This window comes from Silurus meridionalis, chromosome 4, assembly GCF_014805685.1.
Source record: "Silurus meridionalis isolate SWU-2019-XX chromosome 4, ASM1480568v1, whole genome shotgun sequence".
In the NCBI taxonomy this organism is placed as follows: domain Eukaryota; kingdom Metazoa; phylum Chordata; class Actinopteri; order Siluriformes; family Siluridae; genus Silurus; species Silurus meridionalis.
In genome coordinates this window covers 23013955-23029498 of record NC_060887.1, presented here as the reverse complement: position 1 = coordinate 23029498, position 15544 = coordinate 23013955, and the positions used below count along the sequence as shown (strand labels likewise).

At 40.5% G+C, this 15544-nt stretch overlaps 1 protein-coding gene and 1 long non-coding RNA gene across 2 annotated transcripts in view; one reads left to right on the top strand and one right to left on the bottom strand.

The window, feature by feature from the left end:
* Nucleotides 1-14896, top strand: part of foxo6a (forkhead box O6 a) — a 31354-nt gene extending 16458 nt beyond the window's left edge. The window contains exon 2 of the mRNA XM_046846277.1: nucleotides 11339-14896. Within this exon, the coding sequence (XP_046702233.1) occupies nucleotides 11339-12928 (1590 nt within the window). The 3' untranslated portion in view covers nucleotides 12929-14896. The remainder of the gene's footprint in view (nucleotides 1-11338) is intronic.
* LOC124383903 lies at nucleotides 8146-8769 on the bottom strand. The gene is made up of 2 exons (XR_006925297.1): nucleotides 8669-8769; nucleotides 8146-8389 (listed from the first exon to the last, which is right to left on the bottom strand). It is a non-coding gene; the product is annotated as an uncharacterized LOC124383903 (long non-coding RNA).
* Nucleotides 14897-15544: the final 648 nt, after the last annotated feature.

Below are 15544 nucleotides of genomic sequence, written 5' to 3'. Positions count from 1 at the left end.
CACTCCCTGCCACACGGCCAGGCTGAGTGATGCCCACTGACAGTATCACTCAAGCGGAAACATTGCAGTCTTTGGCCAGGAGATATTTCTCTCTCTCTCTCTCTCTCTCTCTCTCTCTCTCTCTCTCTCTCTCTCTCACACACACACACACACACACACACACACACACACACACACACACACACACACAGTTACTGTCAAAATTCACACACATTGACCACTTCCTCAATGACAATACTGTATTAGAGAATGCTCGATACTGTGATATACTGGACAACATACTGGAAGAGGTGATTTATGTCTGTAGAGAGAAGCATCTCTATCTCTATACCCATAAAATTGGGTAAGTCAGTTTATGTTTGAACAGTTTAAAAAAAATACAACCTTTATTAAAAAATAACTATAAAACTGAATAATACATTATTCATAAGAATGTTGTAAAGTCAAATAGTACTCATGTATAGATGTGTAAATGCTTTTACAAAAATTTTAATTATAAATTGAACAATTAAAAAAAGTTGTTGTTGCTAAATACTTGTGTAAAATGAGACACACATTGTTAGATGTTTCATCTGTGAAAAGTTCTTTTTTTTTTTTTATGAACTGTTCTCCGAGTTGAAGTTTAAGGTCCTCACTCAAGCAATGCCGGATTGTCGTTGCTAGGATTTAAACTCACAACCGATCAGTATTCCAACGTCACATTAAAATATTATAACACCAGTGTTACCTAACAACACATTACCACGTATAGCCCAAACCTATGTCTAGAAGCATGCCTCATAACATCAGTTCTCATGATGTTATTCATCTTGTTGTTGAAGTACATTTATAACCAAGAGTTGGTAATGGCTTCCACCTGTTCCCTGTCTGTGGCACAGCAAGGCTCTTGGTTCCTGCTGAACTGCATGACAGTTAAGGAGATAAGCAGAAGCTTTGGATTTAGGTCGTGGCAGCCTTTTTCTCAAGCATGTATTTGTGGGTCGACCCTGCATCCACTGGCTACTGTGGCCTAATCCTGATTTGGCCTGTATGCTAATTGAGAGATGCAATAAAGATAAAATACCCCTTGTTTCCATGGACATGTTCATGTGCATATTCATAATCCAGAGCTGTCCATCTTCAACACATGTCCCAGCTTAGCTGCTGCCCTTGTCTGCGCAGTTATGACCAGATGTATCAGAGGCCTCCTACGCGTTTGCTTCTGGGAAATTGGAAGTATGTCATTCTTCACTAAGCTTCCTTTAGACTTGCTTTATTGTGCCATCTGTCAAACTGTACCATGCATAGGGAAAGTTATATGCCCCATATCATAGCACCACATATTTATACAATAATGTATTCACAGATAGTAAAAGTATATACATGCTCACATGAGATAGTGGTTCAAAATTCAAAAATTCATGTCAAGTCACGCTTTATTTTCATAGCACAATTAAAGACAACAGGTTTTGACCAAACAAGGGCATGTATGAGGACAGTGTGACAGCAGTGAAGTGTTCAGTAATAATGACAGCCTGGTTCAAGGTTGGACTGCATCAAGGATCGGCTCTGAGCCCTTTCCTGTTTGCAGTGGTGATGGACAGGTTGACGGATGAGGTCAGACAGGAGTCTCCGTGGACTATGATGTTTGCAGATGATATTGTTATTTGTGGTGAGAGATTTGGAGGTACGAGCTGAAGAGAAGGGGAAAGAAAGTCAGTAGGAGTAGAGGTTGCAGGGAGAAGAGGTGGAGAAGGTGGAGGAGTTCAGGTACCTGGGGTCAACAGTGCAAAGTAATAGAGAGTGTGTTAGAGAAGTGAAGAATTATATTATATTTTGTAACCTCCAACCTTAACCTAGTCTGTCATAGATTGTGCATTGTTTTCTAACACTTTACATCATCTATCATGCTTTATTATAGGGAGATAATTGATGATACAAGAGTAGCACCCAGATACATGCAATTATTATGTCGTGAATTGACTTTTACACATATAAAGTCCTTATATAGTTCTGTGTGGTTGTTCATCACATTAAAACATCCATATGTAACATTGCCTTACTGAAAATACTCATCACACAGTGTAAGACAAATTAACATGTATTAACAATGACATTGAATATGAGATCAGAAATCTATGGTGTTAAGTTACTTAACTTATCCATGAACTCTGAAATAAATAACACAAGAGCAGTGATTCAAATCGAAGAAACTTTATGTCCTTGTAATTCTTAAAATCTACGCATATTTCAACTTTTATAAATGTTTTTCTACTGCTTCCCTGATAAAGGTCAGGGACTGTGTTCAGGAAATAGTAGGAGAGCTGATGTAAGACCAGATGTCCCTCTGTCTGTACTGCAAGATAAACATTTTGCACTAATTCTGGAGCAATATTATTTTATATTCAAGCTCTATGAATACAGTGTGCAATGTTGTAATAGAGACAGGAGTAGGGAGGTTGGGGTATAAGGGGTTACTGAGCATACAATGACAGGACTAAAGACTGTCCTTATTAAGTTTTCAAGAGACTGTAAAAGGTTGGAGCATGCCCCAACCTCCATATCCTGCCTTCTGAAAGCACCACCCAAATCTTCTTACCTCTACATCAGGCGCTCCTGTGGGGCCATTAGCCATTCACGTTCCCACTCATTAGAGCAAGAGTTTTACTTAAGCCATTGGACTCAGCAGTCTGCAGCCGCAGCACACATTAATATTTTAGTAGCTCCTGTTGAGGAGCTGAGAGCCAATTGCCCCTTTTTGAGTATAGAGCATCTACTCACTTACCTTTTTTTTTTTCTCTTATTCTATGACTATTGTACTTTTCCCATCTTCTATCTATGTTCTCAATATTATACAGGCCCCTTTTTACTGGTCCCACACTCTTTTGCCCCTTTTCCTTTCTTCTCCCTTATTCCGCTCCCACCAAAAGACTGTAGAACAAAGTACCTTAATCAGGCTTATTTGTGTCTAGAAATAGCTCTTAATTTCCCCACTTTTTGTCTTTAAAGAAAAGGAGTAAAATTGCTTTCTTTCCTTCCTTCTCCCTGTCCCTACATGTTTATGTCTTCTTACAGCTCCCACTAACTCTGAACCCAGCTGGTTAGAATCTGAAATTTGATCTAATCATAATCATTTAACAGCCAAGTCTGCCATTATCATTACAAGCTGATTAGGCCATACTTATTGAACATTTGAGAATATGAGATTTATCAATAAGACCAAAATGTGAAAATGACAACTCAACTGACCACTACACACTATCACACACTACAAAAGTCTAATAGAAAGTGGGAGCGATGTCACCCTTAAAATTTGTAACATAAAACAATGGACATTTGCCAAGTTTTTAGTAGAAAATTATTTCAGATTAGAGTAATTTTTTTTTGCTTGAACACAAGTATGCTTGAGCACACAAAGACTTTGACTTCGGTTCCCTATATTAATATAAATCTGACTTCCATACAAAATTAAAACATGGAAACATGTGCCAGACGAGGGTTTCTTTTACATGTAGTGTAGATGATATGTATAAAGATAATTTGTTGCAGAGTACAAGGTGAAAAAGAAAAGAAGGTGTTACAGGACTGTTGGTGATTACATGATTCTCTACTAGAGTTGAAAAATGTTCCCATGTCCATTGATGAGTTTGAACACCCACTAAAAAGATACTCTTCTCATGTTTTGTAGCTCCTACCTGAAGGAAGTTTAAATAAGGATAATTTTTAACCATTTTGATTACATTTGCTACAATGTGATTACAATGTATTATAATCTTAGATTTTATAATGTCATTGCCCTAGATCATTTAGAGAAGCCCTGTTTTCCAAAGAACCAGGAATGGAAACAAGATCTCTTATGAGTATAGTCTGCACGGAGACAAGACCAACCCGAATTGTCTCTCAGTGTGAGCCATATGTGCGTGGAAAAGAACCAGATTATTACAGTGTCTGAAATTAATTGATATTGATGGAAGAATTCCATCACCTTCTTTTTTCTTTATTGGCTCATTTTTATTTTTAGTTCACAAATATAATACTTTTATAATTTGTTTATAATTTGTTTGCAGTTAAATTATTAATATTTGTGAGGTTTATACAGTATATTGTTATAGATTAAACATGTAGTTGAAGGTTCACAATACAGTTCACCTCACCAATTAACCCCCCCACCCTGTACTTTACTTGAGTAAACTCCCCTGGTCTTCTTCCCTTCCCCCAAATTCCCCCATGTCATTCTCTTGGGGAGGGATAGTTGGCTGGGAGAGAAAAGGCTGCTATGGCAACAAGAGCCCTCCCTTTCCCATGGGTCTCCTTAGCAACTGGTCGCTTGGTACTTCTGTTTTAAGAGTGCCCCATGTGCCAGGCTTGTGTGTGCACGTATATGTTGAGTATGTTGCAAGAGGTTGCTGCTCACCAATGCATGACTTGGTCATCAGCTGCATGTGTGAGCATGCCTCTGAGCTGCTCCTTAAGCTCCTAGGCTTGCTCGATTTCTAAGGAGGTGATTTTGAAAGTATTCAAGTCTGCTTGACCAATTCATCAGAATGAATTGCACGAGCGCATTCATGAGTTGAGTTCATCGAACTACCTGAGCCTTTGACTATAGAGTGAAGGTGTATGTGTGTGTGTAAGTGTAGGGGTCTAAGCATCTGATTGCACCAGCATATTCCCAAGCTCTGAAACTGAAACAATTAAATCAGTGATTGTATAAATTTTGCATGCTGAACACATGTCTTGCAAATGAGTTTCCTGCTCTGGTGAAATTAAATTAAACCCAGAGAATGATCTGTATTAAAGTCTGATCAGAGGTGTGTGCTGACCTTTAGAATGTGGGAAATGAAATTCTTATGACTATGAATGAGATTATGATGAGAGAGAAGAAAAAAGGGCTGCCTGCATTTGTCCTATTGTTGCTTGTCCATTTTTTTTGTATGTGGCAGATGAAGGTTGCAATATAATCAAATCCTTGCACTCTGCCTGTGGGCTATTAAATAGACCAACCTTACAGACACTTGTGCACACGCACACGCACACACACACACACACACACACACACAAAGCTGTGCACTGATTTACACTTACTTACAGCTATTCCTTGTAAAATCCTGCAGTTAAAACCTGTTCAGAATGTGCACGACTTAACAAGGTATATGGCAAGCACTGTGGAAAATGTGAGTCGAGTTCACAAAGAAGGTGTGTAGGCGTGTGTATGTGTGTGCACATGGTTGGAGCAATCAAGAGCTCCCACAGGTGTACCACTCCTGCACCTGTTGTGTGAATACTCCCTGGGGGGTGGAGGGAAGGTCTGGCATGATCTGGCAGACCAGTGCTGGAAAAGCTGCCCTCATGCTGCGCTTGTGACGCACTCCCAGCTGCTTTTGACTGAACTGGAGGATGCGAGAATCCCAGGTCGCTTCTTGGCCTGTTCTACAGATAAAGCATGGCTACTCTTGTGCTGGGTGGGGGATTTTCCGATCCCCTGTCCAGCTCTCAGATGCTCGGCTAAGCTGGCACTGCTATTTTTATCTACTCAGCCCACACAAGCCTGTATCCACACCCAGCCACCCGCTATCCACCCAGCCTGCAGGAAACACAGCCTGGGCTCTGCAATTATCACACAGCCAGGCAGGAATCACCCACCAACCCCATTACCCTCGCAGCAGAGTGGCTGTCAGTTTCTGGCCACAGAGCTGGTAGACATGTGCACCTCCACTTTCGTTTCTGCTTTTAAATACACCATATTCACCCAGAATTCTGTGGACATTGTGAAGATGTGATTGTATTTATTTTAAAGACAATTCATTTCATGTTCTGTTATTCACATATCAATAATTAATAATACATTGTAAATTGTTATTAGCAGATTAATTAAACAATTTAATCTCTTCATCATAGATCAATTTTTACATATGTGTTCTGTGTTTATTTTATGTTGTGGGTTGGAATATTCTTTTTTTCGGCTGTTTCTGTGCTAACCGCATTAGCTGAAGTCTGAATTTCTATGCTCCTTTTCAGAATCCCCCCTCCTTGTGAGAAATGTGTGAACACATTTACCCCCCCAGTTTTCATTAATCTGTGTGCCTCTGCATTCTTTATTTTCCTTCAAAGGGACAAGCCCAGCCGTGACATCAATCACAGGATGTGAATATTTATCCGCTGCTAATTTCCATCAATAGCCTAGAGACGGGCTTTGCTGACAAAACTCATTCCTGTGCCGAACAAAACCTCTTGCATCAAGTTGCCCCCCACCCCAACCCTCCTCTTTGCTGTTAAAAGAAAACATTTCACAGTAAATGCAGTTAATACTACCCTCACCCCCACAACATATATACACACACACACACACACACACACACACACACACACACACACACACACACACACTTGCTTATCAAACTAATGGGTTGTATAGAGAGACAGTATGTAATGGCTGCTGACATATGAAATGGCTTAATAATGACTGGTTGAAGATTCCTGGTCTTGTCTGGCAGATGCTGCTCTGTGTGCCATGGTATATAGTCTTTCTTTTGTGTGATAATGTTATCTGAACTGGTTGAGTGGTTTCTTTCCTTTGCTACATGCTTCAGCCTCAATCTCATCAGGCTGTTCTTTTAGTTGTGATTATACACCCAACAAGTTGGGCCTTAATAGTTTGACCTGTTTCATGGGCCCACTTGAGTTAACAGTGGGCGGTAGCAGATTGAAGCGGGAGGGAGCGGTATTTTTGGATGGGAGCTCCATTGTGCTACTTAGATGGTTCTCACAGTGGGCCCCAGGCTGCACCCTCACATTCCCACCCCATCCTCCACGCAGCTGCCCTCTATGCCAGTCTGAAGGGGCTGAGTGCCTGCCTAGAAGCAATGACATTGGGCAGATGGCACACAGCCAAGCTTGTGAACTGGGCGCTGTCACAAATCTCATGCAAATTTTCAATGCTGTCTGATAGACTAGCCATGATCATCATTAAAAGGTTCTTGTAAATACAAGAAAGGGAAATGGTAACTGAAAGGAAATTTCCTTTCATACTGTCGTAAATCTTACAACATGAATTTCACTTTCTTGCATAGGTTTTTTTGTTTCCTTTTGGGGTTGTATTATCAAAATCAGCAGCTAATGCTGAAGCTCTTGAGTATGTGGGCAAGGTATGTTAGGGAAACCTTTAAATAGCACAGGACAGTGGGCCTCCTTCAGTAAAGCCATTGAAAACTCTTTCCATTTTGTTGTCATGGTGTCTCCTGTTGATTATTTTGTGTTGACCCTGAGCTCTCAAAAACTGGGATTCTTTGTCAAATTGGTTCAATCCATTCTCAATGTGGATGCTCCCATTCTGAATATTAGATGAATCTGGGTGGGAGTGTGGCATTGAGCAGAAATCGATTTGAATAGGGGGTACATAATAGGTGAAAAGAAGGACAAGAGGAAGACAGGGAGAGATTAATTCTCTTTTTTGATAATGGGTACAAAGCGAGGCTTCTTGAAACAGGAAGTCTGGACCTTTGGCTCCAATCAAAAGCATGCTCTTGGAAAAGCCCATTTAGTGCCAAGGCCACCTGTGCTTTGGAAAAAAGTGCAAACTTGTCAGACTGGGAGGTTAGTAGGTCTTAAGCTCTTAATCTTAGGACAATGACAACTTGGGTAAGGAGGTGTGGAGGTAGTAGAACTATCAGGATTGTAGTCCTTAATGAGAGCTGAGTTCAAACACTTTTAGAAAGGGGCAACTGGGATGTTGGACTCTTTTTCAATTGAACAAGAGCTGTCCTCAAGTCTCTTTGTTTCCTTGTTGTGTTGTCAGGCATCGGTGTATGCAGAATAGTGTGTGTATGTGTGTATCCAGTTAATTAACAGTGTCTGAAAGTGTTTTATTGGTGGGAAAGAAGGTGAGGTCTTTGATTTTATGGCCCTTGACATAGGCTCTGAGCTCTCTTCTAATAGCAGTAGGCAGCATTACTTCTATTTAGCTTACACCTGCTCCCTAGGGATGTAAATGAAGTGTGTGAGCCTTTGCACAAAAACTGTGCAAAGTGATATATCTGGTTTCATTTATGCTATACATACTGTATTAAATTAAATCAATATATTATACTAAGCAATATAGTGACATTCAATATCTTGCAAATATCTTTTAAAAAAATAGGAACAATAAGAAGTTAGATTATCACCAGATCATTCATTCAACACTTTATGGTTTCTTCTCTGCAATAGGCTAGAGTCACAGAGGGAGCAGATCCTGCCCAAACAAGGGATCCACCTATCTGGGAGTGCCCATGAGTCAACTAGAATTAGACTATGATTGTCTGGGATTATGTGGAATGAAGCAGGGATTTGTGCTAATTGGCAGTTTCTGGGGTGTGAGAGGACTGGGATGCCCAAACAGCCCCTGACTCATCTTCTGATTCAGGCCCATTCAGACCTGCACACAGAAAGAAGCGTTCATGAAGAATTCAAAATGAATTAGAAATAGCAAAAATAACAGACATGTGTGACAGTCAACAAAAGGAACTTAACTGTCTCAGTACAAGAGGCACAACATATAATCATAACTATAATAATAATCATTAATTTCATTATTGTCAATCAATCAACCAATAAATAAATAATTAACTAAATAAAAATATATAAACTTAACCCAGTGAAGTGGACTCTTGGACTTTAATTTGTAGTGATGCAGTAATGACATATTTTGACATACCCAGCAAGTTCTACCACAGGCCTGGTGGCTTGATGAAAGGCTATGAGGAGCTCAGCTGCAGCTTCAAAAAGCAACTCTTTCCTCCTCCCTCCTCATAAGCGATCCCCACAACAGATTCAAGCTTTATTTTGTGTTCACGTTTACACTGTTGCCATGGTTACCCTTCTCAGTTAGAGGTGCTACCTTGAGGAGCCATTCTTCGATCACCTGACAGGAGATGCTGATTTATTTATTTATTTGTCTTTTTCTTCATTCAACCTCATCTTTATAGTACATACATCCATTAACTATAAAAACATTGATGTTGTTAAAAAAATATGGAAATACATTTCATATACTATACATAGAGACAGATTTAATACCATCATTCATTCACTTTTTGAAAAGAACATGTTATTAAATGTATCTTTCAGAATACAAAATGGGTTGCTTCATGATTGAATGATTAGCAGTTAAGAGTATAATTTTGTAACAACTATAAATAATCAGTGGAAGGTGCTCCACTAGGTAAATGTTGGACACACGCAGTATATTCCATTTTTTCCCCTGCCAGACTTGTGCGGTTAATGTATCATTAAATTAAAAGGAATTGGGCAATGTATTATTTACAAAATACACCCAGAAATGTACTTAGGTTGGTAAATTTGATGTCTAGCCCCATATCTAGCAAATGACAATATTATACAAGATTCAAGATTTTTATTTGTCACAAACACAAGTTATATACAGAATACAGCTTGCAGTCAAATGTAAACCTGATTGGCTGCTCACAGATTTTGCATCAGAATAAAGAGACTATTATATAATAATAAGAGAAATGAGAAGATGGGAGAAAATATATTAGATAATGATAAAGTAGCATTTAAAAATAGTGCAAATATATTTATTGTGCAAAAGGGAATTACAAAATATAATGAGTTATAACATACCAAAAACAGTAACAATGACAATAAGTAAGTGCAAATGCAAAATGAACATAAGAATGATGAAGAGAGAACTGAGCAAAGGAGACTTACCGTATTTTTCGGACTATATTTTTCCCACGTTTTGAACCCCGCGGCTTAAACGGTGGGGGTAGAAGCGATAAGCGGAGGTGAAAGGAAAACTTGTTTTTACTATCACTCCTGTACACTACGTATCCCTAAACTTTAAAATTTTCTTTACAGTCTTCGCTTTCTGGCTTCGCTTCGCCATCTAGCAGCGGCGTCACAAGCTCGTACCTCAATTTTTTGATCGCGTAACAAAGCAAAAAAATTGACAGAGTGACCGCTCATACCTCGGAAAACTCATACATTAATGCACTCGTAGGTCAAGGTACCACTGTAGTTGTGAAAGGAAGGAGGAAGACAGTGAACAATGACTTACTTGGTCGGCTACTGTTTAGATACAAGCCGTTGTAACGTGTTGAGTCTGGATCAAGGGAGAGCTCTAACTAAACTAAACTAACTAACTAAAACTCCAGTTGCTACAGAAATCACATAAGCACAGACAGGTTTCCAAAACTCATGCTTTTTTATTTTTCTTGGCAACAGCGTTATGGGTTAGTCAAAGAAACGAAATGAGCATCAGAAAATAAAAAGGACATAATCCTCAGTCTTACACACACGCAGTAATAGCGGAAGAATGCAGTGGCAGGCTATTCCCAAAATACCGCTATGCTCCTAATAGAAGCGCAACATATTGCATTTAGTGTCTTTCGTTAAAGCCTGTGTAAAGTTCATTAGTTTCAGTGTGTGGCTCATAGACAGGTGCGGCTTATTTATGTTAAAAAATAAAAATCTTTGTCAAATTCAGTGGGTGCGGCTTATATATGGGTGCGCTTTACAGTTTATGGAATTTACAGTATGTCATATTTTGATGGGCATGCTCACAGTAAGAAGTCTGATAGATAGATTATTTTATTCTATTAGTACATACAGACAGGGTGTTAATAAATGCACTGCAATGATTTCCCTAGATATAGCAGAGCAGTGTTTTCCTTGTGCAACCTATAGCTAAGAATCTGAGTGATTATTAAAGTGCAAGACAGGAAACCTGATTCAAACATCAGACACTTGAGACCTGAGGTACATATGTGATGTGACCTGTCAGCATGTACATTCCTTTTATTTGAGTTGTATTTGGATAAATAATTAATAAAATAGAATGTAGTCAATTAAATGTAAGAGAACAAGGAGCCTCTCTGGAGCATTTGTATGTTAGATGAGTAAAGACAGGGTGAGATGCAGAAGCAAATCTAGCCAGAGTGGGAGGCTGATTTGTCAGATTTGTTTGCATTCACCACTGGCTCAACTCAACATATTTCCTTTCTCAGACTGGGAAAGAAGACTGGCAAAGGGCCAGGCTGGCACAAGCTTCAAACATAACCCAAGCCAAGCACAATGAACCATAGATTAGCTGACATCCACACCAGTCTGAGAAAGGAATCCCCTTGTCACAGACAAAACAACAGAATACATGTCATAAAAAAAATACATGTCTGCCATTTATTAATAGCTAGCTACATTGCAAAGAAACCAAGCAATGAATCCCTTGCAGGATAACTGCTTTAATGAAATTAGGGTACAGTGTTTAAAATGAATAAAAAACAATTTCACTATTTTCTATATATTTCTATTTCTTTTAAAATGTAATAGTTTGTTCTTTCTTTCTTTGTCTCTTCACATGCAGAACTCCATACGTCATAATCTTTCACTCCACACCCGCTTCATCCGGGTGCAGAACGAAGGCACAGGGAAGAGCTCCTGGTGGATGCTGAACCCAGAAGGGAGTAAGGCTGGGAAAGCTCCCCGGCGACGGGCAGTCTCCATGGACAACAGCACCAAGTACCTGAAGTGCAAAGGCCGTGTAAACCGCAAAAAAGGGGTAGGCAGATCGGTGGTGGCCACTGTGGGGCAAGGATTTCATGGTTCCCCAGAGCAGACTAGCCCAACAGGGAAGCCTGTGACAGGAGCAACAGGTGTTGGGGAGGAGTTTGAGGCATGGACTGATCTCCACTCTCGGACTAGCTCTGCAGCCTCCACACTGAGTCTGTCACCTATTATGGCAGAGGAGGAGTTAGAAAACCCAGAGGAGGGTAGATTGTCCTGCTCCACTTCCCCACACATCTACCCCAGTCCCTCCAGTACTCGCTCACCTGTGGCACATTGCCCACCTGTGGAACTGCCACAGCTAGCAGACCTCACTGGAGCTATCAGTTTAGAAGAAGGTTACCACCACCAACAAACCCCATGCCACAAACGGCCTCCATATCACTACAGCAGTGGGTCAAAAATTCAGAGCTCCTACAGTAGCCCAGCCTATGGACAAGCAAGCATGAGCATTTTGTGCCACCAAACACCATTGCAGACCATCCAGGAAAATAAGGCCTCTAGCTTTTCTGGCAGCATGCAGACTTACTCAGGCACAAACACACTGCAGAGTCTACTTACTGGAGGCTCTCAGTACTGTGCTAAGGACATGATGCTTGGCCAGGAGCATGAGCCCATGATGGCACCTTCCAGCAGTAGGATGGGGAACTGTCATAGCCATAACTCTGGGCACACCCACAATGGCACACATGATCATAACTCTGCTCACAGCCACAGCAGCACCCATAGTCTCAACCAATCACACAGCCATAGCTCTGGTTCAAGTATTGCCAATAACCCCACTCATAGCCACAGCATGAATCACAGCATGAGTCACAGCCTGAGCCAGAACCATCAGAATCAAAGCCATGCTGTTCATACTCAACCCATCAGTGGCCACATGCAAACATACAGTAATAAAGCTCCATACCTGTACAGTCCTCCAGCCCATGCACACCTTCCTGCCTCAACCACACTGCCCCCAAACCCTGCTGGCATGCAGGGCATCTCTCAGGACTCTTGCCACCTAGCCACTGCACCACACCCTCACCCCCGTTACAGTGCGACATACCCAGGCCCACACCAGCAGGCAATGGCTGATGGACCATACCATCAAGCTCAGGGAATGGGGGGAGGGGGTAGTGTTTACCAAGGCTACCACCACCATCATCATGGCTACCCTCATGAGCGGCTACCAGCAGACTTAGATCTGGATATATTCCATGGCAGCCTGGACTGTGATGTTGAGTCTGTTCTCCTCCATGACATGATGGACTCAACAGAGGAGATGGACTTTAACTTTGACTGCTCTCTGGCACAGGGAATGGGTGTTGGAATGGGCATGGGCATGAGTATGGGACTCACAGGCCCACAACAGAGCCACGGTAACCAGAGTTGGGTGCCTGGCTAAGATGCCATGCTTTCCTATGTACAATATGAGATCCAACTACCTTTAGACCTGCTTAGAGTGGGGCGCACCGCTTCCTTTCCAGGAAGATGCACTGTGCGTAACGAAAATCAAGCTGAAATACCATAGTTTCAGTTTCTAAGTTCTGTCTTACTCAGCCTGCTCATTTCTCTGTATTGTTTTCTGAAATGGTCCTATGTTCGATTATTTTTACTTGATGTTAACCCTTTGCTCTTGCAGAACGAACCGTGATGACAATCTCAACTGTGTTACCTAACATTGCCTTCTTCTCCAGTCAAAACTAAATGCTTGAGCACTTTAACTGCGTAAAACAAATCCATTTCTTACTTACACAATGGTGAGCTGGCCCCTGGAAGGTAGGAGCTGTATCTGTCATGTTTCATATCCATTAAACCAATATGCCGAAAAATTAAACACTTTGTTGATTCAAAGTGAAGTTATTCAGCTTGCATAAAAAATGCTACCTTTTCACTGGGTAGAAAGATAGTTACATTTCTGAACAACCTAATGTAGATCACTTCTGCTGAAATAAAAAAAACAAGCAAGCAGTGGTTCTTATTTTCTCTCCTCTCTCTCACTCTTTCTCTTTCAGTGAGAGATTATGTTAGAACATACTCACCTTCTTCTCTCACCGATAGGTTCAGCTCCCCTGCCAGCCCAGACTGGCCCATCATCCTTCATTGGCCCATTAACGACTTGATTGAAATTCAGCGTCTTGTTTTTAATCTCCAAAGTGATGCTGCAGTGATGCATCATTATTGCAGATTGAATACACCCCCCACATCAAAAGGCCTCTTTTCCCTCTCTCACATATGTTGAGTGATGGGCATGATTAACACAGTCATCCAGCACACAGCAAGTTAGTAGAACTGTCGGTTTGTCCAGGAAAGGAAATGCATTTACACAGAAAATAATTTCAATTGAAAGAGCAAGGCATTAGTTTCTTATTAATTTCATTTATGAACTGTTAGAATCCCATAATAGCAGTTTGGTCTCTCTTGTGTGTGGCAAAAACGGGAAGTGTTGTATTGTAAATTCATGTGCTGTTTAATTTTGAGGTGCTATGAAATAGACATGCATACATTTTTTAGCTTTATTTAGATTTTATATGTCAGTAATCAGAGATGAAAAAGACAAAAATAAATAAATCAGGTAAACATCAACATAGCCTAGGCCTTATTTTCTGTGTTGTAAAAAAAAATGGAAAAAATGGATAAGGGCTTGCAGTGATTTGTGGCAGTGGCTACGTCCAGTGAAAGAACCATTCTCTTTATAACAACTCCTCTTTCCCTCTCTCATTCTGTTTGTGTGTATGAGCTCTTTATAGATACAGCCCCATGCTTCTAAACTCGCTCCTTTACTCCTTAAGCACGGCTGTGCTCCATAAAGCAGCCGGGAGGGAAATGGGCCGCGTCATTATGGCAAAAGGTCAAGGATAACTTACTTCATCAAATTTTGCACTCAAATAAAGCTACTAAACTGGCCCGGTTTTGTGACGCTAATCCATAACCCAGTGGGATATCCTTAGTACAATTTTTGTTGTCATTATTTTATATTTGCCCCAGTCCTCTGATATGTCAGACTGCACATTGCTTTCTCTGTTTGCCTATTAACCATAATCTTGTGCAAGCTGTCAGTGCAGTACCAGCCACCTTGACTCATCAGACATGCTTTAAAGAAGCCGTGTTAATGCAGATATCAGAATAGTAAGCTCTAATATTAAATATTTAATATATAACAGCAGTCTTATAATGTTATTGTATGGAAGTGACGAACTACGTGTCTTCTTCCATCATTTTGTGTGTTCAAAGGATTGCGCTTTCTTTACTGTTCCATGACCTTTTATTTTGTATAAAAATCTATATATTGAGAATATTGTATTATACGTTTTTAAGATGAAAAAAAAAGATATCTCTTTCATTGTTTCTTTTTTTAAGAGAATGTATCTCATCATTTGGTGACTGACAAATAAATGAAATCAAATGTTAATTCTGTACATGCCTGGTGTGTGTTTTCAATTTCATATTATATATGGCTATATATGGAAGATATTATAAGTAATTATAGGATAGCTTGCATGAGCAACATATAAAAGAACACTAGTACACAACCTGCATAAGGATACTAAATGCAAGTAATGCATAACAGTACATGCAAGTGGGTCTTACATGCAGCTCTGCATGCTAGTTCATGGAGGAACAGCAGAATATCGAAAATTAGGTCTGCATTATATGGAACAGGTTGTATTGTGTACCGGTGTGGATAGGTGGGGGTATGGGCAGGATGGAAGTGAGAGTCTAAGAGTCTAATAAGGCTTGTTATCGCCTCTGAAGCTGTAGGTTGGTCACAGCTGTCATAGTCCCATCTGAGGCGTTTTCACAGAGGGAGAGTGCTTCTCTGCACAGCCATACTGTCTGCCCCCTAGGGAGTCTCCCTCCTCCCACTCTGGCTGAGATGCACGCTTTTAATTGACTCAACTTCGGCAGTACCTCACTAGGGAGAGGGAGAGAGAGAGAGAGAGAGAGAGAGAGAGAGAGCAAAGTGTGGAGATGAATACAAAGACAAGATTGTAGGAAAACAATAACTAAAAAAAAGCAC